This window comes from Melampsora larici-populina (genome assembly GCF_000204055.1).
Source record: "Melampsora larici-populina 98AG31 unplaced genomic scaffold MELLAscaffold_111, whole genome shotgun sequence".
Taxonomy (NCBI): domain Eukaryota; kingdom Fungi; phylum Basidiomycota; class Pucciniomycetes; order Pucciniales; family Melampsoraceae; genus Melampsora; species Melampsora laricis-populina.
The window spans coordinates 77,236-105,019 of NW_006768875.1; the positions used below are offsets into that span (position 1 = coordinate 77,236).

At 41.3% G+C, this 27,784-nt stretch overlaps 6 protein-coding genes across 6 annotated transcripts; 4 read left to right on the top strand and 2 right to left on the bottom strand.

Moving 5' to 3' along the window:
* MELLADRAFT_114093 (uncharacterized protein) lies at positions 1-2,339 on the top strand (the record flags this gene model as incomplete). Its single annotated transcript, XM_007418896.1, has 8 exons — positions 1-55; positions 231-316; positions 381-731; positions 855-922; positions 1,047-1,188; positions 1,410-1,511; positions 1,579-1,696; positions 2,296-2,339. The coding sequence occupies 8 exons, from the start codon at positions 1-3 to the stop codon at positions 2,337-2,339; spliced, it is 966 nt and encodes a 321-aa protein (XP_007418958.1).
* A 1,684-nt stretch (positions 2,340-4,023) lies between these two features.
* Positions 4,024-5,544, top strand: MELLADRAFT_73698 (uncharacterized protein; the record flags this gene model as incomplete). Its single annotated transcript, XM_007418897.1, has 4 exons — positions 4,024-4,195; positions 4,273-4,474; positions 4,733-5,001; positions 5,075-5,544. 4 exons carry the CDS (start codon positions 4,176-4,178, stop codon positions 5,184-5,186), a joined length of 603 nt encoding a protein of 200 aa, XP_007418959.1.
* A 938-nt stretch (positions 5,545-6,482) lies between these two features.
* Positions 6,483-10,996, bottom strand: MELLADRAFT_118656 (uncharacterized protein; the record flags this gene model as incomplete). Its single annotated transcript, XM_007418902.1, has 14 exons — positions 6,483-6,770; positions 6,846-6,993; positions 7,085-7,801; positions 7,964-8,005; positions 8,084-8,418; positions 8,486-8,643; positions 8,708-8,913; positions 9,018-9,141; positions 9,242-9,457; positions 9,526-9,627; positions 9,711-9,898; positions 10,467-10,545; positions 10,620-10,787; positions 10,859-10,996. 14 exons carry the CDS (start codon positions 10,994-10,996, stop codon positions 6,695-6,697), a joined length of 2,697 nt encoding a protein of 898 aa, XP_007418964.1.
* A 3,608-nt stretch (positions 10,997-14,604) lies between these two features.
* MELLADRAFT_124014 (uncharacterized protein) lies at positions 14,605-15,507 on the top strand (the record flags this gene model as incomplete). The annotated part of the gene is made up of 4 exons (XM_007418898.1): positions 14,605-14,656; positions 14,743-14,794; positions 14,849-14,927; positions 14,998-15,507. The coding sequence occupies 4 exons, from the start codon at positions 14,605-14,607 to the stop codon at positions 15,109-15,111; spliced, it is 297 nt and encodes a 98-aa protein (XP_007418960.1).
* Positions 15,508-16,048: 541 nt separating this feature from the next.
* On the bottom strand, positions 16,049-18,599 carry MELLADRAFT_51155 (uncharacterized protein; the record flags this gene model as incomplete). Its single annotated transcript, XM_007418901.1, has 8 exons — positions 16,049-16,854; positions 16,936-17,038; positions 17,087-17,297; positions 17,438-17,562; positions 17,654-17,775; positions 17,839-17,993; positions 18,063-18,428; positions 18,501-18,599. 8 exons carry the CDS (start codon positions 18,534-18,536, stop codon positions 16,674-16,676), a joined length of 1,299 nt encoding a protein of 432 aa, XP_007418963.1.
* A 3,023-nt stretch (positions 18,600-21,622) lies between these two features.
* MELLADRAFT_114098 (uncharacterized protein) lies at positions 21,623-22,150 on the top strand (the record flags this gene model as incomplete). The annotated part of the gene is made up of 1 exon (XM_007418899.1): positions 21,623-22,150. The coding sequence occupies one exon, from the start codon at positions 21,623-21,625 to the stop codon at positions 22,148-22,150; it is 528 nt and encodes a 175-aa protein (XP_007418961.1).
* Between the last annotated feature and the right edge of the window lie 5,634 nt (positions 22,151-27,784).

The window sequence follows — 27,784 nt, forward strand, 5'->3', positions numbered from 1 at the left end:
ATGGCTTCTCAAAATGTGCGTTACCATCCTTACAGCCAATCAACTCTGTCACTCAGTAAGAAGTCTTTTCCCACACATTTTCCAAAAGTTTATGTTGACCTTATCCTTCTTTTAGATAACCTGCTTCAACAAACCAACAGGTTTTTGCAAGGCTTGAACAGTCACCAAAGTCACTTTATGATAGTACATTCCTTTTTGTTGATCATTTGTTAATTTTGCTTCTTCATCAGGTGGTGATAGCTCCCCTGACGTCTTCAATGATACCATGGGAGGCGGCACATCCTCTTTGTTTTGTCGCAAACCGGCACACAACAAGGTGAGTTGATTCAGTTAGTTTGTTTGAACATTTCCACTGACCTTTCATCAATAAATTGATCCAGACAAATCCAATCCTTGAAAGGATCCTGCAAGAGCTGGGAAACTTGTCCAACAAGTCCTCCCAATTTGAGACAATGTCAGGCCAGATTGATCAGGTGGCAGAGGCTACGTCAACCTTGTCAAACAAGATCAATGCCTTGTCAATCAAGATGGAGAAGGTTATCGAGACGGTTGCCTCTTTATCCTCTGCCCAGCAAGTCTTGACCTTGCCCAACAAGGTCGATCATCTTGCTGCGACAGTGGCCCAGCTGTCCTCTGCCTCTGCGCAAGGGACCACCTCTCCTGGTCTTGGGGCCAACCCAGTGGCCACCACCAACCAAGTTGCTCCTTGGGCGGTCTTGACCGCTTTAAAGGTGGGTGTTTTTGATTGATCAAATCAAAAATTATGTCCTTGATGTCAGAATTTTTGATTTGAGTCATTAGAAATTATTCTAACAACACTTTATCCAACCTCTCCTTGTTGGTTCTCTCCATAGGAGCGAGTTTATCAGTTGGCCTATGCACTGGTTCCCGAAGCTACTCTTGACACTTACACTGCTATTCAGTTAGAAGGGAATGTCCTCCAAAGATTGCTTTTTCATACCATCGAGGTTTGGGTGTTTTTGAGTTCAACACCCATTCTCAACACCCATTTTGATATCTTACTAATGTTCTCGTCCGCCCCTCAGCAAAGAGTTCAGGCCATTGGTGGCCAATGGGTGGTTAAGCACCTCCCACCTACCATCAACGGGTTCCAGGATGTGCCAGCGGGGAAGCTTTACAATAAGTTGGTTAACTGGCAAGCATGTGCGAGAGAAGATGCATCTTCTGGTACGTAATGGGATTTGCTCACTGTTTTTTATCATTTGATTCTTGTAACTTATCTTATGGTGCTGAGCAGGTTCTAACCCATATTTGAAACCCACGAGATCCGAGCCCAATCACAGTCACTGTCCCAAATATCAAAAAGCTGGTCCATCGTGTAAATCTGCCTCTCTCTCTCTACACATTGTTGAACAAGGAAATTGACGGTCGTGTTTGTCCATTCCTAGATCACCAGTGTCTGCAACACTAACCCCAATGACCTGGATGTGGAGGCCTTGTCCTTGTGGAACCGATTGAGTTGGGCCCATTGCCTTTGTGTGGCATATCTGGTCAGTTGCACCTTGCTTTCTCACTCTTCTATCTACTTTGCATATACTAAATCAATTACCTCCTTAGTTCTGGTTTCACAGTGTCGCAAAGCCATGTGAGTTGTACGGGATGGCGGCAATATCTGGACACATGTTGACCAACAACTGGCCAGAATGCGTGAGCGTGGGCCACTTTACACTACAGCGTAAGTCTGCTTTTGATCATGTTGACTTTTCCTGGATTACCGACTGGACTGACGCTTTTTTGGGTCATTGTTTGTTTGGACCAATCTGTTGGGATAGTCCTGCATGACTTTTAATTCTTTATGTAAAAGTCCTGTGAGACTAACCCATGATACGTAGAATCTAAGTGTGTGCTCAACAAACATATTACATCATGTGAAAACCGTTATGTAAAAGTTTCACTATATAAATCCTACTGGAGCAGTCAAGGAAAGGTGCTTCTTCTTCACCTTTCCTTTGTCTCTTTCTCTGACTGTTCCAGGTAGGATTTCTCTCTGTTTTCTGTTTCTCTGTTTTTTGTCTGATTTAGTCCGTGAAATTTACACACCTTTCCTTTGTCTCTTTCTCTGACTGTTCCAGAGCTCAAGACAATCAGCTTTTATAAACTTGTTTATGATCAAGATTGTGCTATGCTTGAAGGAAACGTTTGTTTCACGGATATCCTGGCACATGTGAATTTTGCATTGCCAAGCAACAAGGAGGTTGAGGTGGAAATGAACACCATGGACACCCAACCAACTGCTGAGGGATGAAACACACGTGTTGTGTTTATCATTTCAAGTGTATGGGGATACTTCATGTGTTTCTTTGCGATATAGCCTGTAGTTACATTTTTTCTTTCTTTCTTACCTCATTCAACCCCCTGCTGGAATTCAACCTTGAAGAAACAAGGCTTTATGTGTCATATTTTGTATTATCAAGAGCCCCATTGATGATTGCATGCCGTGCCTGAGGTCTACCTGCCTGCCTGGGCTCCATTCGGCTCCAGCAGTAACCCTGATCAACCGCCGCACGGCAGCCGTTGAACCTTGTAGGCCGCCTGCCGTCAACATTTCCAGCGTCAGACACTTGGAAAGTGGGTGCCCTGTAGGCCGCCAATGGGCGTATATTTTGCGCCGCCCGGGCGCCCCCTCACTGACCAGCGCGGGGCGGTCCATCACTGCGTACAGAAAGGCCGCCCTGCGACAGCCCGCCCGGCCCGCCTGCAGGCAATCAGGCCCCCCGTGTGGTGTATTCTAGATGACTTGTATAATCTCATACTGTATACCTCCTGTAATTATGCTAACCCATCCGCTACTGTATTACTCCTTCCTTACACCATGGTTCCCTACAGTATGGTTTGTAGCATAATTGGAGAGGTGTATTAAGGGTTATGTGATCATCAAGGTGTATGATGTGCAGAGAGTGCATTCACAAGTTGAAGTTTATGGGAGAAGTGAGGTACAGAAGGATTTGGGGTTCAAGCCAAAAAAGAACATATTTGGCCTATTTCAACTTGCACATAGAGAATTGCCTAAGCTAAGTATGTGTTTGGGGGTAACAGCTGTGGATAAAAATACCCCAAATCTATGTACATCACGGTTTACGGCATGCGGCTGTGGATGCTCTTAGTTTCCCTTTTCTTATCAAAGTAGTCATTATCATTTCCAACTTTTCAGAAAAGACTCCTCTGAAAGCATAGATCAGGAACACGTGGAGCATTCAAAGACTTAGACCCAGTATCCTGTGATAAGGCAAGGTATCACATTGTGGGCAATTCAATTTGAAAACACACTAAAACATAACTGTTCCTTCAGCAAGATGCTGCTTGGACTTCTTCAAAGCTTAAAATACTAATAAAAGTTGACTTTCTAGAATTTCACAGCACATGGAGGTCAAATGAATTTTAATTTTACAACATTTTTTTTAACTTGAATCCTCGTCAAACAAGCATCCGATTCCCATGAATGGTTTGGCGCGAACCTTATCAAGTGGGAGAAATGGGTAAAAGTATTTGGATACAATAAGGCAGTACGAATATGGACAACACATCGGTCTGCCATCACGCATCTGGCAGCGCAGTCCTCACAAGGTACCTGATGTTCTCACGTCTTGTGCAGATGAGCAACGAATGAGGTTCGAGGGAGTGGCAACCGCTGCGTCGGGCTACGCCGGAGCACTCGCGGTTTCAAGCACTCGCATGCTGAGACCTCCTTCAAAAGCGTTAAGGTTGGATTCGTCCACGATTTCGCATTATACATACATACCTTTGCTACCAAACGCGAAGCCTAGATTGCCCAAGCTTAAAGTGAGCTAACGTAAAAGCCTCTTCCTTTCATTATCTGTGACAACAGAGTCACAGACCGCGTATTGATTGCAAGGCTAAAAGGCTCGATACCTCAATTATCAGTGAACAGATATGGAAAAAGCTTCCTTCTTTCGCTATTTGTGGCATCGGACCACATTAGCATGACCAAGACATTCTCGATGCATAAGTCTTTAATGATTTACGTCGATACATTGATAGCTACGCTTTGAACAGAAGAGCCATAACATATAAAATCCCTTGACCATCTGGTCATTTGAATTTATAATCAACATTCCAGCGAATATACCATCGTCTCACACTTCATAGCCATCTTTGTATCTCGGTCTCAGCTTAGGTGAAGCTTATATTCGAAAATGCCTTGTAAGAATTCCGAGTGAGTAACTTTTCCACATATATCACTTGATTGATGAACTTCATCATCAGACTTAATCTTGAATCAAACTTTCTTAGGTACCTCCTCGTCGCGTGCGCTCTCCTGACCGGATCATTGGCGGTGACCGAAATTGCATTGACTACTGCCGCATCCCAACTTCTCAATGGACAAAAGACTCAAGTTGCCGCCGCACTACCGCACGGAATACTTCATGCAGACCCTATCTTTTACGCCGGAGTCGCGATAATTGTCGCCTCATCTATTGCAATCCTCCCATCAGTTAAGTGCATTAACTTTACATTGCGGGTAGGAAGAATGCTAGAGCCCTTGTCAGAATGATACTGCCTGCAAGTTATGAAATCAGTCTGAAGTTTTGAATTAGACAAGGAAAAAATACATGTTCTTCCTCATCTAATCTAGCTGAATCCAAGAATCATGATCATTTCATACAGTGCACGCATGATTCTGAAGGCGTATCTTGCATAGTTTCTTCTTCTTGCAACTCTAACGCATGTCTTTGAATATTCTTTATCTTAGATTTTAGGTAGTGTCTTTCGCCTAGCTAATCGCTGCCCGACGGGGAATTTCCGATTCTTTGGGATGGCGGCTTTTGCATATTTACCTGTCGTGATAGTTGAAACCGTGATTGGGTTGACATGGCATGCTTCCGTTACATCGGCTCTGCCTCAATTGTTGGTGAATGAGTTAGTTGCGGGAAGTGGTACAAACCTTTACTATCACGGCTCTATGGTCGAGATCGCTGTTGTTGTGAATGGCTGGGCAGTATTCACAAGCTTGGTCCTAGCGTAAGCACCTTACTTGATCTTGTACTTCATACGACATGATTGTTTGCTGAGATTGGCGCTGCGCGTATGACAGTACGATATTGGAAAGGAAGATGTTCAAGGCTACCCAACAAGAACAACAGAAGATTTCTTCGCCAGTATATTTGACTAATGAGGTGAAAGATAGCTATGAGGAAGGGATTTAGCTTATGTATGAATTGTCTGAGACTCTTGATGATTCCTTACATAGCTCATCTATATGCTCAGCCTTGGAAAAGTGTGACTGGCTTTCGGATCTGTTTGGCTCGCCTATCATATTCCAAAGCTTTTATTTATTTATTTATTCGTTCCTTTATTCATTCATTCATTTCTCTAACGGAGTTTCTCAACGCACAAACATCAGTGGCCTCGAGTTCTGCAGACAGAAACCGGATTTCTTGCCTTATGTCTCCAATTACTAATTATAACGATTTGTTACTTTGTTTTCCATTTATTGAGCTCGTATTCTGGAATCTAGAGAAGATTTCCTAGCAAATCATGACTGTTTGATCTCACACATGACCCAAAAAAGACAATAGGTATTTTAAACCCTTGAGTGAGGACAAAGTTTCCTTCATCTGACCACCAACAAGTATATAAGACGCGGAATTTCCACTGATAACAAAACTTGACCTTGATGGGAATGTCCATCACAAGCGGGTCTTCAACATCCGTCTACGGGTCAGAAACATAGGTATGCGGACCTCGTCAAGAGTTCAGATGACTCACAAAACTCCTAGAAATGTCATATCAGTGAAGCAGAGTAGATATGAACGCTCAAACCTGTTGGTTGCAAACCAAATCCGTAAATGGCTTACGGGGACCTTGGTGCGTTAATCTTTCCACATCACCATGATTCAGTGATTTCTTGACCCAGAATTGAAGAGAGAAAGGATTCGTCTTGAAACTACACAAACTTCTGCAACAAAGGAATTAAACTGAAACGTTAACTATTGTAAGAGAAAAAATTACAAACTCAAATCATGAGGTCTCAAGGTTACAATGAGACCACATTTCCCAACAAAGCAAATGTAAGCAGAGTTTGACAGCTTGAAACATTCTCTCATAATGAGGCAGACTGAAAGGGTAACGGGCCAAAACACAAGTACGGTTTTGAAAACCTATCAAAGTCCTGTAATGTATAGACCATGAACAAATCTAGTTCCTCCTTCAGAGATTACACCTTTTGCATTCTTTTGATTCTTGTAGCCTACAAAATAGAGTTCTATTCATCTCTATTCTGTTAATTTTCCTTTCTGATAAAAAAGGGAACCATTCTACTAAGACATCATTCCAGTTTGGCGTTGCATGTAACCGTTGTCGTGTGATGAAACAGCTATTGCAAACGAAGCTCGCAATTCAAGAAAGTTATGGACCCAGGGGCCAGTCGACACCACAACTTCCTTTAATCGGCTTTCAAACCCATCGATTCCCACGGTATGAGCAATGAGCACAATAAGTTCATGTACATTTCATTATCAATTTGATTTTCATCTAAGAAACAAAACTACAATTCTCATCACATAGTCGGAAGTCCTGCACCTTACAACGACATCCCATCAATCTCATTCATAACCTACCATAAAACTTAAACTCATCATCTTTTACAATGATACAATTCATAAATTCATTTTGATCATATAAACCTTTTGTCATATTATACCATAGATCTTGTTTACCCAATCATCATTTTCTTTTCTTCTTTCTTTTGTGCTAACCATGCGGTGATCCGAGTTTGTAATTCGAGATCTAAAGATTTATACAATACAATCAGTACTGAAAAAAGGTCTTTAGATTTTAAAGAAGAGGAATAAAGTAACAGACCAGGTATAACATCTTCAAGTTTCAATGGCATTCGATTAAACGGATCAGTTTGATCACTCAAAAAGTGTTGTTTGATAGTCGATCTATCAACCGTAGTCTTTGAACTTGGCAAGATCACTGGATCCTTCATCAAAGTGGCCATAACAGGATCTTGAATACAATAAAGAAAACAAAACAAAACTCCATCAGATCTCTTACTAATTCATGTTTCAGTATAAAAGATTCAAACCAAAGATCTCACCTAAAAATTCATCAGGAATTTCACCTAATTCTTCTTCAGCTTCAGCTTCAAGTTGTTTCAATTCTTCAATCTTAAGGACCAAAACTTTCAATTTTTCCAATTCTTCTATGCTTTTCAAATTCGCCTTTCTTGCAATCCGATCAGCTCTTTCAAACAATTCTTTTTTATATGATCTACCATCATTTGAAATCGCTTCTTGAAATTCAATTCGATTTGATAAATTTAAATAAACTTGTAAGATATCCGTTAAGAGTTTCTTGGGATAAAAATTAAATTTGTCTGGATCTTTAACTTTTAAACTTTGACACTTTGGTCCAGCAAGTGTTTCAAGATTGTAATCTAACATCGCTGCTAATCTAACCACAATCTCTGATTTCAAAAACGCATCTGGTGTTTCTTCCGTAAAAGTCTTCAACATATTCACATTCTCATTCGCAAGACTTAAGAATGAAGGACATTGTCGTTCATATGAATGTAGTTTACTTTCTTCATCTTTTCGTTCGGATTCAGGTAACGCCATCCAAGCTGCGCTATCAGCCATCTTGCTCTCGATCCGATTGACGTCTTGTAATTGTCGAAGGGTCTCATCGAGAAGATAGGTGACATCGTTCATCAATAAGTTGGCAAATCGGATAAAAGACTCGGTAGTGGATTCTTTCTTCAAGGCTATTCGGTGAGTTTGGTTGTTCCAAACTTTTCTGAGGATTAAAGCGATATCTGTATAAGATCAAAACCAATTGTAATTTAGCAATTAGATTGGTAACATTGCTGGATTCGACGATATATTGACTCACATCTTCTCGAGTAAACTTAAGATCCTCAAAAGGCATGTCAGCACAATGAAAGGTCGGTTCAGTAAAGTATTGACAGATCACGTACACTTATCATAAAACTGGGAATGACTACCCGTAATCTCAACCTCTGTTAGAGACCAAAAACGCAAGCTGTAAGACAAAATATGGCTTGCACGGCCTTACATTATCACAATAAGCCACTCACCGACGTAGATCTGCATCAATGCCGACATGAGATGAGACAAAGACATTGGATGGTAATTAAGGGCATCGCCGAGGACACCATTCGGTCGGCCAGGGATAGGTCGAGTGTTGAAGTACAGAATCTCAATGAACTTGGATTTCAAATGAAAGTTCTTCAGATAGGGTGTAGTGAGAAATACTAGGGTGAATGTCAAGAGTTCGTCTATCACCGCCGAAGATTGAAGTAGAGTGGGTGGTGAATGTCGTGAGATAAATGAGTAAAATTCAATCACGTCCTCGAGTACATATTCAGGTAGCATTCGAAAGGCGAGAGGGCAATCTTGAGGTAGGGGTAATCTGTGGGCACGAGCGAGCCAATGTCAACTTGCTGGGATACATGTGAATAGTGGAAATTTCGACTCACTTGATAGGAATTTTAGGATGTTGATGCGTAGGATCAACCATCCTGACACACCAAGTCATCACAAAGCTGCAAAAGCTGTTACACTTGGTTAGAAACTCGGGATCACACATCTGGACCTCATAAGCTGTCAACTTTGCTTCACGAGATGAAAGCTCCAACTAAAAAAATCAAAGACATCAGCCATGATGACAATCAACCTTCAGATTATCATATCCCACGAACCTCAAACTTCTCAATGGTAGCCTTGACTCGCGCCATCATAGGTGTCCCATCCCATCTTCGATCTTCTTTAAGTCGGTTTAACTCTTTCTTCAAATCCTCAATATCTCTGGCTCGTGTCTCCCAATTCTTGGCAACGGAAAGGATTCCCAATCTGAAGATAGCCACATTGAGGAAAAAAATCTCGCTGATAAAGTTTACAGGTGTCGCTGTGAGCATAAAAAAGAAAGAAAGGTTGGGCAGTAGGGGTAGGGTTCATGATTCAAGATTTCAGTCTGAGTTGATGATTCTCAATTCTCAAATAAACACTCACAGCCACTCGAATCCTCTTGGGTCAAGAAGGCGTCACATTCTTCTTTGGTAGCACTGATCTTGGTTTCTTCCATAATGTTCAAACGTTTAGAGTGTTTGAAGTAAAGAGGATCAACCTTGTCGATCTATGAAATTACAAAAAACACCGTTCTTAGGACTGTGATCATGAATATCAGAGACAAGAAGTTGAACCCGGTTGGGCGAACGTTGCTGATCATTGCTTACCTTGGAAAATTGAGGATCCAAAAACGGCCCAGCAAACTGAAGCAAAACAGCCTGAGTGTTGATGATGAAGCCATCTGATGATACGACAGCTGGGTCCACTTGCATTGCAGCCCGTTTGAGATTCAATTGAATCACCTGAGCCCAAAACTGCAATACACCCTCTCGTGGCTCAGGGCCTGCTCTGACGATGCGATCGAAGATGTTATATAGGCTGAGCTGCACCTCGAGAGCGATCAGACTCTATTTCTAGATGGAGAATGCGGTCAATTAGGGAAATGACAAACATGCAGCGAGTTGAGCGTTTGCTGCAGACTCGTGGTAGCTGAATCAAGATCACTACGAGGTCGTTCTTTGGAATTTTTGAAGTACTCTTCGGCGATGACCGGCTTAAATAGTGATCGTAAGACAATTCAGATGTCAATTTCTAAAGGTGTATCTTTCCAAGATTTGAACGAAAAGAAGGGCTTACTGCACGGTCAGGAAAGGTAGAGAGGGCTAAGACTGGGCCAAGTAAGCAAAAAACCTCCAAACTCTTTCCGTTTACCATATTTGGAGATGATGGCAGCCACTCTGCAAGGCGGGTGACCATCTTGGCTATCGGTTTGACCTCCATGAGATCCACCAATATACGGACCGGGGCTCTCCATTCGTGACCGCCTAGATGCCATAAGGCCATCCGCAGATTATTTTCGAGACAGATTTGGCAGATGACTGGTCCCATGATCTCCTCTAGCCCATCGTCTTGAAACCGCTGGGTGAGCTCGTGGATAAACAACCAAATATGAGGTGTCAAAGGATGAGAAGGTGGCGGATTGGTGAGTAGACAACACAACTGCATGAACATGTGCTCAGCTGGGGTCTTGTTATTGGGAAACATGGCGGGATCTTGCATAGCGAGACCGGTGTAACTAATGATCAGATTTTTCGCTTGGTCAATGAGCTGGAGTCTCTCTGTTACAGATGACTTGGAAGCCGAAACTTTGGATCTTTCTTCGATTGTCCTAATCCAGCATGATGAAAGATAGTCGAATGGACTTTGATTGGGGAGAGATGCATAGATGGTGGCCATTATCGGGTCATCAGTCATAGAAGATGAATCGAGAGAGAGCCGGGCGATCAAGAGTCGATCTGCGATCTCCATGGAGAGTTGTTGGGTAGAATCTGATGACCATTGATCAGTTAACTTGAATTCAAATCTTAAGCGGTCATGAAGGAGAGTACAGACTTGGAGTTTCCTCTTCAAGTTCTTTTTCGAGATCTGGAAGGTAAGTTTGACTCCATTGAGATTCAGAGGCAACTGATTCCTATGTCATGAAAGAAAGAATAAATAAGAGGAAAATAAATCCGTTTAAAATGAAATTACATTGGATGGACTAACCTTCAAAGTGACTTTAAAGACGTAAGATACAAAGTCATGTTCCCATTTGCTTAGTTGTTCAGCACTGAGATAAGTAGGTTTGGATGGTGGTTTTGATGTACGAGTTGGTTGAATATTAATCTTTGTAGGGGTAGAAGAACCTGAGTTTGAAGAAGTGATCGGAGGTAGCTGTGGGTAGATGCAATGATTTGATTAGAATCCTGAATTGATAATAATCAATGACAGTCTGATTGGATTACTTTTTGAGGTTGATTAGTAGTTTTGATAACTTTTGTAGTTTGATTAGTAGTTTGATTTGAATTTGAATTGGATGAGGATGAAGGTTGACTGAGTTTAGCTAATCTTTTTAATCTGATTTGTTCTGATTTGTTCTGCATCTGAAGCTGTTGGTGAGATTGGTTCTGATTGATTGTTTGACATTGTTTGATGGTGATGGTAAATGGTAAATGGTAAATGGTAATGGTGTTGGTGTTGGATTGGTTCGATCAACTCAGCTCATCAAGTCACATCAAGTCACATTGTGATCGTCAAGCTGATGCATATACTCAGATCTCACGCTCACACCCGGGGCCCCGAAGCCACGAGGCGCCCCGGAGGGGCACATGGCCGTGGCCAGGGCTTAGGCCACGCGTGGCCCTCACCACAAGCCCTTCATGACCTTCATAGTGCATGAAGTTCAGCTTAATTCCCCTTCAAAGAGTGCCTTAAGCAGGGAGTAGCACCTGAAGATGAGTTGGGCTATGATCAAAAGTTGTTTCAAGGGCAGGCCACACAGGGCTGGGCAGGGCTGGGCCACGGCCCTGGCCACAGCCCTGGCCACGAAAAAGGTGCCGGGTGTGAGCGTGACTCAGATCAAACCTCAGAATACAAGATTTTACTCTTAATTTCGAGTTTTGACACCCTAACACCTCAACACCTTAACACATATGTACTCAGTTTCAAATCTCTTTCAACATCTGGTTCCCAAACGCAAACAGAAACCCATCTCGAGAGTTCCAACCAAGAAGATTAACAAGTGGAAACTCTTCAAAGCTCATTTACCACCAAATCAACTGCCTTGAACACAGGTCATCAACATTGGACTTTGGTCTTTTCCAGCACCGAGCCGCCAAGATCAATAAACTTTACTTCAGTCAAGAACGAAGCACAAAGCACAAGCACGAGAAGCTCAAGTCGAGCGATTTGAATCAAACCCTACTCCAGTTTGTCAGGCAATCTCATTGATTCATACGTAATCAACCCACGCCCTATCAGGTTGCCCAAAACTCGCTGCGGATTGGTCACACTGGTCGAAAAGAACGGCAAAGGATTCAGCTTTTGATACAAACCACAGTGTATCTTACTCAGAATCCCTTACGAAAAAGATTGTTCAACGATGTATCAAGTAACTGGTTGCCGTGGGACTCATGGTCGGAGACTGGACAGACTTCTCACCTCTCTGATCGTGATCGTTCACTCATCTTTGCAGCTCACACTGAGCTTATCGACTAGGATGGAATTCTCGATACACGCCCTCGTGAAGCCGAATGCTAGCACATCGAATCTGAAGAATTCTTTGTCAGTGCCTTGTATGAAGAACCGAAAATCGGCAATGAAGAGACCAGAGGAATCATAGAAGATGTGGCAGAGAATATCACGAGCTGGACCTGTTTAAAGCGAATATCGATGTCTAGAAAGCACACCCTGGCACCTCGCGCGAGGGAGCAAACTTCACGAACCGCAATCATTGAATTTAAGAGACAAAAAGTCGTTCTTACATAGAGCAAGCAATCAGTCGAGATGAACACCTCATAACAATTCATCATCACTTCCACTCTTTGGGATTTGGATGTAAACATTCATCGGGGATTTCATCATTTCATTCCTCAATCACTAACACATTTATAACAAGTTTAGTGAATGGAGATAGATTTGAATGGAACTGGACTCCTAGATCTCCATTGGTAAGTAGGTAATGACAGGATTTAGATACATCCTACGAGGAATGACTTATTCTCCAAATGCAGGCGATCTGTAGCTCAAACTCGGGAATTACGTCATGGATTCGTGGCCCAGTGGTAAGGCGCTCGCCTTCGATATAGGCGTAGCGAGAGATCGTCGGTTCGACCCCGGCCGGATTCAATTTTTTTGCCTTCTGCAGACTCGAGTCCGATACATAAGCGGCTTGCCACAATGAGTATCATTGGTGTCTCTAGAACCGTACCATCTGATAAAGTAACATGATATATCATACATATAAATGTTTTTTGCTAATACACATATTATGATTGATTGGTACAATCTATGGATGATGTCAAAGATAGAAAGATAAATCAGAGATTTGGATTGGATTTAAGAACTCTGGAAATATGCATAATCAAATCTTTCAAAGATCTTTTTGGAGCTGAAGGAATTACTGGGATTTGCTTTGCCATTCATCTTTCAGATCATACTCATGCCCAGGCTGAAGACCAGATACTCTTTGATTTGAGCTAGCTATGAGTTTTGACTTATATACTGGGGCTCTAGATCATCTCTTGAAGCCTGATCAGATATGCTCAACCTAATGTTACAAATGTTTATGAGCAGCAAATTTCCAGAAATTGAGAGTGATAAGAAAACCCAAATGACTACCAAACAAAAAACACTAGACAAACAATGTGAGATGAAAAAGCAAAGAAAGGTGTCAACTCAAGTCTGATATATACACAAAAACCTAAAATTTTAATTTAAGAAAGCTTTTCTTGAACTATCCTACTCGTACCGGTCTGGATAAGCCTTGCAAACATCAGCCGTGCTGAGGAATTCTTGCTTCAAGCTCTTGGAGCAAGATTTTTTTTAGGCATGACTGGTGTGGGGTCCAATGTTCGTGAGGACTCGCAATCCTATTTTCGGACGGTGTGGAATACATTTTTTCCGGAGAATCCAGAATCATCGTGAGAATATCCGCTGACAGTGATGAGCATCATATTGGATTGGATAATGGCCTTGCTTTCTGTTATCAGCCGGTCATCAAACGCGACAGCAGAATTTGCGATGGATTCAGGTTTGATGATTGATCAGTACAAACCCTTCAAATCCGCTCCCACTCGCGGTACCAGGTTGACACCCATCACTATTTGGGATCATATCACCTTGAAGTTAATATATGGAACTGTCATGCTGAAATCAAACGACCCCCATATCTCGATTCGAATCTTCATCTTGAGCTATCTTATATCTACAACTTCGCGATTCATATTTCATCACCTTTCAACTTTGATGGTGCTTCAATAATTTTATACGACCTGGCTGAACTCAAGCGGTGTTGTCAAAGCTCACTATCAGTGTATATTCCATGAATCATTAAACTCATCCGTATGAATGAACTTTGATACTTCGATACGCTACGTCCCAGAAATACGCTCCAATTGCGATGGGATCTTGAAGATAAAATGTTTGATCGCTTGATAGAGAAACTAGAGAAACTATATAGATACTCTACGGTGGGTATCTGTCCTTCATCGATTTCAGCGAGATACCCTGCTGCCTGCAGGAGATTACACATTCGGATGTCACCTTGACGCGAACGTATGATCATTTCATTCGGCTAGGGATATGTTCGACCACTGGAGACTTATGAATTTCACCGCTATGAGATGACAACAGCTATGCTGTGACTGGCGCGCAACTATCACCTGAAATCATGCTTCTAGACTTCGCTAAAGAGCAATCAAACCCACGTTCATACTTTGCTTGCGGGAGGGATGAAGAACTCTGCAAGATCGATAAGGAATTTGAAGCATATATAAGTGGTGAACTATTCTTCTTCATTTCTCTATTGCTCATCACCACAAAAGTACATTAGGTATATATCCTCGCAGTCTCATATAATCTTCTAATCTACTCGATTATACCTACAATCTGTTAGTAGAACCGTGAACGTCTTCTAGTATTTTTGTACATCATTATCTCGAATCCCCAAGAGCCTGAAATCGACGACAAGTAGTTCGCGATCTGATCCAAAATGGCCCTGAGCAAATACCTTACCTGTGTCATCTTCGTCATCTTGTCTGCGGGTCAGTCTCATCGCTTTGCTTGTTGTGATGTCGACATATTGCTCTTGGATGAAAATCATACTGATTTTGTCTGCCGGTGAAAACAGCCTTGATATTCAACCATGGAAGCTCGGCGTTTCCTTTGAATAGCATGCAAACGTAAGTGCGTGATCACCTCATGGTCGACTGCTTTCTTATCAACTGCTTGCACAGGCCCGATGTAGTGAAGCGTGACGATATTTCTGGATTAACGAGCCCTGACACGCTCATGAAACCTGACGAAGAGGTTAAAGTAAGCTTCTCAGTTGATGATGATGCCCTTTCATTTCCTTGAGTAATCAACGAGGTGTGACATGATGCAGGATGAACCCGATGCCACCGAAGAGTCGGATTCGGTAGCCCACCTTGGTCACCATCATCATCATCACCACCACCATCACCACCACCATCACAAGCATGACCATGACCATTGCTAGAGCCATCATATGATCCGGAAGATACAGATGTCGATTCAGACGCTTCATATTCTTGAAATGTAGTAAACAGTTTGAAATAGCAGCCGCTCTTTAGTCAATCACCCCTGTTATCTTATCCTACTTACCTTATTCCAATGTTTGTCTGTGTCGTAAACGAAAAGATTTACTCAACGTGATCTCCTTCTTATAATATTCTTGAATAGTTGAAACCTATCATTTCATTTTTGTTGCTTTTCCAATCCAAACTACCACGTAATGGTAGTAGATACAGTTTCTGATGTAGAAGTTGAAGCCCTTCAAGCTTTGTTATCAAGATAATCGAAAATTATGTTGAGATGCATACATACTGAGACGATTCTCAAGCAAGAGGTAGCAAGAAATGAGAGTGCTAAACATCTTACGTGGTCAAAAGAATCGCAAGACGTTATCTCTCGCGAGTCGATATTCTTACCCGTAATGACAAATCTCTACGCAGGTGCGTTTGAGATCCCAACACGATTTTTTCAACCTATAAATGCCGGTAACTCACTTTATGATATGTTTCTGTTGAATTATCCCTCGCAAGCCACTTCATTTGGGTCGACCAAATTATCAGCTTTGTTTTTAGTGGAGCCAAAGTCTCAGCTTCAGAATGTGAATCCACGAAGTTATTGGACTACCTTTTTAGCTGACATTGACTAATTGCTCTCATGAGCTCAGAGATTTAAGGTTTTTCAATGGACAATTTAGCCCAATGATGATGACCGGTATCAGTGGCTTTAGTATTATCAACTTACATTTTTCCAGGATATGTGATTTCAAATAACCAATTTTGTTCTCGAATCTTTTGCATACAGGTTAATCAGACAACATGACCTTATGAACCAAGCCTTACCAAACAACCACTCAAAAAAACACTATCCACTTATAACTTGGTACAATATGCATCCACAATACTAAAAAAATCTCAATCCCACCTTGTGTATTCAAACCCCTTAAATCATAAATTTCCACTAAAACCTTCAATAAAACAAAAAAACTGCATTATAATTACAAAAGAATTTAATAAACTCATTTAAATTTGAGAAAAAAAAATAACACAAAAAAAGGAAACAGAAAGAGGAAAAAAAAGAAAAATAGAAATGAATGAGAAAATAAATCTCTTGAATCTGTTTTTTTTTCGATTATAGAAAAGATTTAAATCTGAGTTTAGAAAATGTAAAAGTGAAATCAAAACAAAAAATTGAGAGAAAACAAACAAACAAACAAATGAACGTGTGTAGAGATTTATAAAACTCCCTCTTCTTCTTCTTCTTCGACTGATTTTAACCCATCTCTTTGAAAACCTTTGCTAACTACCCATGATACTACTCTTTGAAAGAAAAAAGAAATATCACCAAAAAAGAAACTTACAATTTCGACTACTAGTTTAATTCCATTCCATTCCATTTCAATCAACCAATCACTCTTAAACAAAACGTTACAACCCAACCGACCAAACCAACAAAAAATCTTAACCCTTGACAAACTAACTCCTCGACATATTTGCTGTTTTCAATTGGCTATTTTCCTTGTCTTGGTTTTCAAATTGTACTAGCCCATTTTTCAAGATCTACATCATCCTCTGAAGCTTTTAAGAACCATTCAAATTCAGTTAACAATTTAGGTGTTGGTCTGGAATCATGATCTTTCAATAAACATGCATCTAAGAAATCACAAGTCCATTTTGAAAAATGATCCGATGGTAATTTAGGTGCTGGATCACTATAATGTTTTCCAAAACAGAAAACAAACAAAAATGATTAAAATGATATATTTTCTTAAATAATCATTAAAGAGACTCACTTGACTACGTGTTGAAGAAGTTCTAAGATACTCATTTGAGCACCACCACCTTCAAGACTAACCCCATTCGGTTTCTTTTTCTTCTTCTTTTCTTTATTCTCATCTGTATTTGACTGAGCATCAGCCAATTTCTTGGCTTTTCTCTCTTCACGTTTCTGAATAGCTGATTCTAAAGATTGTTGGATTTGTTGGGATCCAGGTCGAGCAGGTGATAAAGTTAATTCATCTGTATCTGAACAAGATGAAGATGATGGATCATCTTCTGAGAATGGAAATCTTCCTAAGGCTAATTCGATCAAAGTGATACCTAATGACCATACATCTGATTTAACTGTGTATTGTGCGCCTTGAATTCGTTCGGGCTGGATTTGTATAGAAGGTGATATGAGGAATAGTCAGTGTTGGAATCTAATTGTGTGACCCTGCATATGATGACTTCTTGATGCTCGATCATATCCTTCACCGCGCAAAAAGGAAAGGTATAACCACTTTGTATACGTACACTCATATAAGTACTTGTACCGACAAATGTATCAGCAATTGAATTGATCAGTTCGCCAGATACACCGAAATCGCAAATCTTGATTTGTCCTTGAGAATTGAAAAGTACATTTGAAGGTTTGACGTCTTTTCGAAAACGAGAACGAAGCCAAAGGTTTGTATAAGTGATCGAGATTCATTTTCCAAACTTTGATCGGGTTGTTGAACTTGTACTTACCTCTATGGATGATTCGATGAGCATCGTATAGGTAATTGAGACCAGAAACAACAGCAACCGTGATTTTTCCAAGGATAGGCTCAGGTACAGGACCGGATTTTTTATAAATGTTGTCCAATGAACTAAGATTAAGATTTTTTCAAAATCAGATCAAACGAAAAAGAGAAGCTGGAAAAAGTACGAACCCTTTGTCCATATGTTCCATACACATACAAATATGAGGATCTTGTAAATAAGCACCATAGAAAGATATAATAAAAGGTGATCGACAATCGTGCATGATTTGGAGTTCTCTAAGAATTTGTCGCCTTACTGAAGGTTTAGCATCTATATGGACAAGCTATCAAAGAAAGAAAGAAAGGTTAATTTAAATGTTCGAAAGATGAAAGATGGAGAAAAGATACAATACCTTACGAGCCATGATCAATTTGGTTGGAACATGAATTGCTTTACAAACTGTACCGCCATTACCAGCCCCAATATCACCTAAGAGTTGAATATCTTCCGCATGTAAATCTAGTTTGAATTCTAATCCGATTTCAAGCGTAGCTAATTGTTCGGACAATTTGTTATGATAATCCATCCTATTTCCACTATTGGGTTCATGATGAGATTGACGAGATAAAGGTGAAGTAGTTGAATTAGATGAAATTGAAGATGAATCTGTTGATAATAAGTTCGATTTGTTTGAAGATGAAGTAGTTGTTCTACTATGAGATTTTTCTGATTTGTTTCCTGATGTGATTGGAGATGAACCTGCACCAAGGGCTAATCCCTATCAGAGAATAGAATGAACTGATTAGTACAGATCAGATCAGATTAGAATATAAAGTGAATGATAGTTTACTTTTTTATTCCTGTTCTTCTTAGCTTGACCCAGCATGATGATATGTTCTTGTTGATTTGTAAAATGAAAGAGAGATAGAGCGATAGAGTAGTATAGTAGTCGACAAGTTTCAGTTGAAAGTTTCAGATTCGATTACTTGGTCAGCTAAACTACATTGGAATTTAATCAATTTCATTTAACTCAACCTCACAACTATAGTTTACCAATAACTCACTTCATCAACTAATCTATCAAGATCACTGCCACACATCTTTCAATCCAGCTTCACACCTCAAAAAATATCTTCAAACATGCTATTTTTCAGGATGAGCCGCGACCCCCGTGTGCCAGCAAATAAGATGCCCGGCCGCTTAGCGTTTTACAAAAGTCGAAACAAGGACCGACCCCGGCATCCCGGCGCCATTTTTTTCTCATGGACCCAGCCCGGGTCCCGGACTCAGAGCCCTGATGAGATCACCGGGTAGCCGGGGAACTGCCAGGAATTGCCGGGAATTGTGGCTACTCAGGAATCCATGACATGGAATATTCCCAGGGCAAACACAGTGCTTGACCTTGCTTAAACTTCAATATCCATTTTGGTTGGTATTTGTGATAAGGATTTGAGATCTCCAAAATTTTTGTAGTGTAAATGTGATACTGTTAATACCTTCAACAGGGTTTGGCAACAAGGGTGAGGCATTGTCAATACACTGCAATGCGGGCAAAGATACCTTGGATTGTAAAATCCAAGGTACCCTTGGAGACTGTGTGTCCGAGGAATCAATCCAAGGCTTTCTTTGCCCTCAAAGATTGCCTTGGATCATTTACTCAGACATTGCGCCTGAGGCTATTGCCACCAAGGATACCTTAGATTTTCTAATTCAAGGCATCTTTGTTGGCTATTGTGGGTGTTGGGTGCTCTGCTGAGGACTCAAGGCTCACTAAATGGGCTAAAGACAGGTTATAATCTTTAAATGATTATTTTTATATTTCAAATATAAAGTAATTACAATTGAAATTATGAAGAGAATAGAAAGGAGGAAAGGGGGACTGGTCTGTTTGGATAAATCCTGACAGACTACAGTTAAATGACTCCTTAAAAGGAAGTTTTAATTATGACTATAATGAATTATAAAGGATGAAAACTAGATCCAAGGCTTTCCTTCAAACCTCTATTGACAGAATGAAGAGTGAGGTCTTGATCACTATACTGGTTGTTCTTATGGTCACCAACCTAAGTACTTGTATATAGGCCACTACCCTTCGAGTTGTTGAAGGTCACCAACCTAGTAAAGAATCTACTTGGGGAAAGTAGAGGACCCAGGGAAGTGAAGGAGTATTACTTATTTTAGTCAGGAAGCTATTTAAAGTAATGAAGTGAATAACTAGTCTGATTATTATAAGACTCTTGATTATGAACTTCAATAGGCGGTTTTAAGTTAGGGCCCGTTTGGTTGCGATTATTTCACTGTGATTATGCCAATACCACAGTGAAATAATCGCGACTCTTTTGTCACTGTTTGGTAGCCGAAATATCCGGATTATCATACAACAGTATTCGTTGTATAATCTCATAATCTGCCTTAATTCTATAAACTCTTTTTTGAGTTTATTTCCAATTGTAATCGGAATAATTCCGTACGTGAGACAGGGACTTGTCGAAATTTCGACTTTTTCTTTCCTCATCCCTCATACCTCCCTTTTTCCTTTGACTCCAACCCATTCCATTTCTTCCTTTTTTTTCCTTCGACTCCAACCTGTTCCATTTCTTTCTTTTTTTCCTTTGACTCCAACCCGTTTCATTTTGTTTTTTTTCTTTCTTCCTCATCCTCTTTTTGATTACCTTCACCTACTTCCATCCTGTTCTTTCAATCACCTACTTCAATCAACTTCTTCAATCCTCTTTTTGATCACCTTCACCTACTTCCATCCTGTTCTTTCGATCAACTTCTTCGATCAACTTCTTCAATCCTGTTCTTTTGATCACCTACTTCCATCCTGTTCTTTCGATCAACTTCTTCAATCACCTACTTCCATCCTGTTCTTTCAATCACCTACTTCGAATCCTGTTCTTTCGATCAACTTTTCGAATCCTGTTTCAATCGTGTTATTTTGATCAACTACTTCAATCAACTTACTTCGATCAGTGTTCTTTTGATCAACTACTTCAATCAACTTACTTCGAATCCTGTTCTTTCGATCACCTACTTCCATCCTGTTCTTTTGATCAACTTACTTCGAGCAACTTCTTCAATCAACTTACTTCGAGCAACATGCCAAAGGCCGATAAAGCGGATAAAGCTTCAAGCACCTTGACAGCTCCAAACTGGACCAATGCAAAGTCTCGAGTGGTGCTTGATGGATTGATAATGCAGAAACTAGCTGGCAAGAAGGCTGAATCAGGTTTTAAGAGCAAGGCCTGGACTGACGTGACCAAGGATTACAATGCTCAATTCAAAACTGATCTTACCAAAGGACAACTCAAGAACAATTTTCAAACTGTCAGTAAATCACTTTTGTTTTTATATTTTATTTCATCTTTTCTTGCTGACTACTACCTATTATGATATACAGTTGAAGAAAGCATATGCCATTGTACACGACTTGCGAGGAGCTTTGGGCGCTGGATGGAACGAGGCGACTCAGATGATCAAGGCAAGCCCACAGTTCTGGAAGGAGTGGAACACGGTGAGTATCTACTCATCACCTGTAATCAAACTTTATGCTGATTGTGATCATTGTCTGTTTGATCTCTGTAGACTCATCAAGGCGCTAGTGTATGTGAGAAGAAACCTTTCCCTCTATACGACCTCATGCACGAGTTGTGCGGTAACACCAACGCTTCAGCCGAAGGAATTGTTGGAACCCAGACGATTCCAACCAATCAAAACCTACCGAATAGTCAAATTGATGAATCTCGAGATAAATCGCCATCACCTAGTGAAAAGAATGTATCCAACCATGGTTCCGATGATGAATCTGATTGTTATAAGCTTCCTCCACCATTGAAGTGTCAAAGTAGAGCTCGAGGTAAGCTCTTTTGTCTCTTGTTTTTATTGTTCATTTTCTCTTTTGATTATAATTAATGCTAACCTTCTCATCAAACTGTTTCAGCTCGAGAAGCTTCTCTCTTACCTCATGAAATGGCATTGGACCTGGATGCTAACGACAACTCTGACGATGATGGTATCACTCAAACTGCTGCGACTCCGACTCCCAAACCTCGGTCTTTCAGCAAAAAGCCAGCGCCTCGTGTCCGACCAAACACCAAGGCCAAGCTCGCCACTTCTTTGGACAACTCAGCTGATCTACTCAAGACCCAAGCTACTCAAGCAATTCAACGCGAGAAATTGAAAGCTGACGCCATCGCTGCTCACGATGCTGCGAAGGAACAGATCCTAGTTACTGCCGCTCAATTGGATCGAGAGTCCCTTACCTTCAAATTCACAGCTGTCCCTTCTCAAGACAAGGCCCTGGAGATCTTCAACAAGTCCTGGCGAGAGCACTTTGACGACACCGCAGCTGCAACTGAAGCAATCCTCCTGTTTGAACAGGAGGACAAGTGTCGAACTTTCATTAATTCCGATCCCGAGTTGAGATGGAGTTGGCTCGCGTTGAGCCTTGGGTATAGAATTGTACCCAATGTCCAAGATGGTGGTCAAGCTGCTTAACATCAAATTCGAATTCAAATTTATATCTTAAATTACATTATGATATTATATTATACTTTTGTTTTATTTTATAACATGCTATTGTTTTACATGATACAAGGTTGTAATCTACAAACTGTCCTGTCCTGGTTTAAAAAGTTTGTCCGAGTGAAATAGATATGTTTGTAGTCTCCTTATTGGTTTGAGAATGAAATAAACAAGTGTTATCTTTTTGATTTTAAGATTCTAGCCTCGATAGCGAGGGTGAGCAATATAAGCAGCCCACATATCCATCGCCATTTGATCTCTATCATCGGCCGCCTGAGTTCGAAGACCAGCGGATGCTACTTGATAAGCATCCACTTGTTGATTGGGCCATTCTTGAGCCTGGTCTTCATCATCGTCCATAAAGAAATCGGCGCCGCCTTTCTTGACTATAATATTATGCAATACACACATTGCAATAACTAAAGTGGACTGCAATTCAATTGAGAATGAATGCATATTGGAAAGCATCTCAAATCTTTTTTTAATTACTCCAAAAATTTGTTCCATGGCGTTTCTCAAAGTCAAATGCCGCAAGTTGAAAAGTTCTTTATAGTCTCTGGGCCCAGCATTACCTTGGGCCCATTATTGTAAATGATATCTAACCCCTCGACAACACCGCAAGCGCTACGCAACGCAATGGATTTCGACCTATTTCCATTGCGTTGCGCAGTCGGCGCATTATTACGCTACGCAACCACTCCGCAATGGGGTGTTTTTTTTGTAACTTGCCGTTGCGGAGCGGTTGGGCAAATATTGCGGAAAATGCGCAATATTGCCCTATTTCCGCAATATTTGCCCTAAATAACCGTCAAAAACCAACCGCAATTGCGGTGCGGGTTTCTGACCAAGGGGTTTTTTGAACCCGGATTGCGGAGCGCTGGCACCGCACTATATTGCGTTGCTATTGTGGCGCCCAAAAGCGCTACGCAACCGCACCACAACTGCAACATAGTGCGGTGCTCTTGCGGTATTGCCCTCGATAAGGAGTTAGAAATCCAGGTTCGTTTGCATACCCAGCATCGACAAGGTAGAAACGACCTATTAGAAGGGAGAGATTAGAATTGGAATAGTAGTATTGGAATATAAGAAAGGTGGTAAATGACGTACCTGCTGGGACCACAAACCTACCCTGCTGCCGAGCCACCTCCAATACTCTGGCATCGGCAGCAGAACCTTTGAATCCAGCCAGAACAAACGTGAACATTAAGTTGAATGAACACCCAGCCAGGATGTTCTGGCTCAAAAAGCCTTTTCTATTCCGGTAAAGCTCACGTTCGCTGTTCCGAACCACAGCTCCGATGTGGGTGCCATCGATGGCACCTATACAGTCCTTAAACCAAGGATATTGCTTGGGATCCAAGGCGATTTCAGGTGGACAAGGCGTTTGGGGACCAGGTTGACGGATGAACCTATCCGAAACTTGTTCTAGTGCATTCGCAACAATGTGGAAATAGCGGCTCGTGGTTTCTTTCGAGTGTTGGAATCTTTCAGAAGTCATCCGATTAGAGGCGTAATTTCCAATAGTATACAGGAACATCATGACCTGTTCTCTAGTATCAATATGGATTGAGGACGTGGGATGTTCATCTAAAACGTCCATCAGAGCGATGACCGTGGTCTTGTTCATGTGACAGACCTCGTGGAATCGAACCGGACTACCCTCAAACACCTCTTGAGAATACTGATGACCTCGGAGTTGAGATGTACGGCAGGGAATGCTTGGAGCTAGCTCAGCAGCTAGAACTTCTCGGGCCAAGATTATGTTGTTCTTGATCTCCTGTCGGAGAGCCTCTTCATTACCATCTGATTTGAATAAATCGTCACTTCGAATCGTGAGGATAGAATCCAAGCTGTCGATGGATGCAGTTGGGGAGAGATAATCGGACATGGTGGTTTTTACCGTCCAATGATTCAATTGCTAATCATTTGGTTTTGAAGTACCAAACGATTATTTTTAAAAACCTCTCATTACCACTCATCTCGCGATTAATTGTGAGTTGAAACTTTTACGGTAGTTTCAGGTCCATTAATGCAGTACACTTTTACTGTAGTATGTGATAATCTCTGGCAACCAAACGGGCCCTTAGGTTTTTTTGTGTATTTTTACGCTACAACAACTTGCCTGTTGTTGTAAAATATGTGTAAATTTTTTACAGCGGGACACCTAAAAAGGTGTCCCGAATTAAAAATATGTTGTTTTACGAAGATTTTTGTTACAAACAACTTGTCCGGTTTATAAAAATTACACAAAAAAAATGAACTGGAAACCTCCTGATGTAACTTCAAAGTTGTTCTTTAAAAGTGATGTGTAATAAAAGCTTGAGGGAAAATCTGTGAAGGCTGAGAGAGGAGGGGTTTATATACTCTCCTCTCTAAACCAACTGTAGTGATATTCGTTACTATCACTACATTGGTTCAGGGTTAATCACTACTATATGTTATGATCATTATTATCAATACTTAATTACATATACATGTTATGTACAATATGTAATATAAGCATTTTGACTCTCAACACTGAGTTATGAGGTGTAATTGGTGTTTTATTACATATTACAGGTTGTTTTAAGTGTACATGTATATGTAGTAAGTGTTTTGGTACATTGGCTTACATGTAACATGCAGTATAAGCACAGTATGTAACATGTAATTAGTTCCATACATAATGTTTTTCAATGTTACAAGTTAGTTTTGGGTAGAGCTGTGACCCAGCCCTGGCCCCGCGCGGCCAACTTTGCCTGCTGGTTTTCTAGAAGCAGACAGTACGTGCCCTGACACACCAAAGCCTACTTAATAAGGGTCATAAGATCCTTGTGAGCACCCGGGCGGCCCGGTCTGCCCTAGTGCCCGTCATTTTTTTTTGTTGAATAATATAAAAAATTTCCTTTTGAGTTGGGTCCCGTGGCTCTCTCCAAGCTCTGAGTAGGCTGATATAAGTTTCATGTACAGCTTTATACACCTAGATGTGCAACAAACACCATAAATCCCCCCTATGGCCCCTTTTACCTCTTAAAATCAATTCGGGGTGTGCCCTGGCTGGCCCTGAGTGTTTTCTGGATCCCCTCGGGTCTGCCCAAGGCCAGGCAATGCCCCGGGCCGCCCTGTCACACTCAGGGCCGGGTCACAGCCCTAGTTTTGGGTACATGTATATGTACTCAGGGCTGACAGCTGTGCTGCGGTCCAAACTTCAAGGGAAAATATGTGTTCAAGACATGTGCCAATACCGGAACCGCTCCGCCACAGATAGCGGTTTTGGAGTGATCCAATGGTCCGCTATAGCCTCCAAATTGTATAGCGCAGGCTGCAAACCAAAAACCAGGGCCGGGTTCTACCATAGCGGAGCCAACGCTGCGCTACCCGGCCCAGGAGGTTTTACTCCAATATATATCGGCCGTTGCTATTTGCAGCCCACAAGAAAACCATGTAGGCGCTGGCCAAATTACGCCTACATGAGTGTTTCCCACGAAGAAGCGCCTACATTTATGATGTAGGCGCAGGAAACCATCCAAAATGACGCCTACATGTTAAAAAACCCATGTAGGCGTCATTTGGTTACGCCTACATTCAAAAAATGAAATGTAGGCGCTATTTTCGAGCGCCTACATGGGAAATCCAATGTAGGCGCTCAAAATTTATGCCTACATTTTTAAAAATGAGCGCATACATTCAATTTTCAGCTCAAATAAGCGCCTACATGCAGTCCTGCATATGTAGGCGCTACAAATCCGGCAACTACAACTCCAGACTGGTTTGAAGGGTAATGAAGAACAATTTTCAAGTCAAAATGAGAGTATTGGAAGACGGAAAAAGCAGTTTGGACTCAAAATGAGAGTATCGGAAGACGGATAAATCAGTTTGGAGTCGAAATCAGTGTATTGGAAGACGGAAAAGTCACTCCGGAGTCAAAATGAGTGTATCAGAAGACGGAAAAAGTAGTAAATTATTTCAACTCTGAACTCAGTTTGGAGTCAAAATGAGTGTATCAGAAGCGGAAAAAGAAGTAGATTATTTCAACTCTGAACTGCTATTTACGTCTTCTGATACACTCACTTCAGAGTTGAAAAGAGCATATTCATCTTCCAATATGCTTAACTGCTTTTTCCGTCTTCCAAAACACTCATTTCAACTCCAAGCTGCTTTTTCCATCTTCCGATACACTCATTTCAACTCCGAACTGCTTTTTCCGTCTTCCAATACTCTCATTTTAACTTGAAACTTCTTCGTCATTAGCCGTCAGACCAGTCTGGAGTTGTAGGTGTTGGATTTGGAGCGCCTACATATGCAAGACTGCATGTAGGCGCTTATTTGACCTGAAAATTGAATGTAGGCGCTCAAAAATAGCGCCTACATTTCAAATTAGATATGTAGGTGCTTGAAAATTACGCCTACATTCTGAAATTTTGAATGTAGGCGTAACCAAATGACGCCTACGTGGGTTGTTTATCATGTAGGCGTCATTTTAGATGGTTTTCAGCGCCTACATCATAAATGTAGGCGCTTTTTCGTGGGAAACACCCATGTAGGCGCTGCCAAAACAGCGCCTACATGGTTTTCTTGTGGGCTGCAAATAGCAATGGCCTATATATCGGAGTGAACCATACATACAGATGGGCACCCTTTCCCCCATCTGTATTCACCACTTCCTTTTCCCAATTCAATCATGACACCATATCAAAGGCCATCGTTTCACACCATGGACGCTGCCGCCCACACTTGGACCTTCTTTCATTTGGATTCCAGCTGGTCCATGGCCAAGTTGTGGTTCACTGCTGTTCAAAAATTTTCGAAACAAAAACGGTAAGCATCTTAATCCTTTCTCTATCACTCAATCACTTGACTGACCTCTATAGTTATTTACTAATTGTGTTCTCTAAAATGATTGTCTTATCTAATTGTCATGGCCTCCATCAGTTCTCAAAGCTCCAACCAAAACAACCTCACCGTTCCTGCGAAGAGCATCAGAAGTCTTTGACCTCTGAGCCCTTCACGTACTCAACCTGGGTTTGTTGCCCCCCCCAAAGATTCACGAACCTCTCTTACCATTGCTATCTTGTCGGCACCTGAGGATGATTTGCCTGGATCACTTGCTAGTCGGTGTGCGTCCCCATGCCCCCCAGCAGTCACCCAAAAGAAAGGTCAGGCCAAGGGTCCAGCAAAGCCAAACAATGGAAAGGTCAGCTTATACATTTACTTGATGATATGAATAACAAACTCACCCATGATTTGTTTCTAGTCTCGTTCGTCCACCCGCAAGCGTATTTGATCATCTTCACCCAGATCTTTGATTGACACACCTTGATTGGCCAAGAGAGCCAATTTGGAGGTAAGCAGCAATCCACATCTCGGGTTCCTCCAATGTTGCTAACAAACTTTTGTAATGTTTGTATTGATCAATTGTAGCCCTTTGAGATCCCTGACAACATGAATTTGTCACAAGGATCCAATATTGAGATACTTCCCTCCAACAAAGAACCTGGATAAATGGAGGCTCGGACTCATGGTGTCAAGAAGCTCCTGGAGTTCTATTACCCACCAAAGGTAAGGTTTTATAATCATATTCATATGTATATTTTTACTTACTTTCATCTCTTGCTTGCCTAGGGTTGT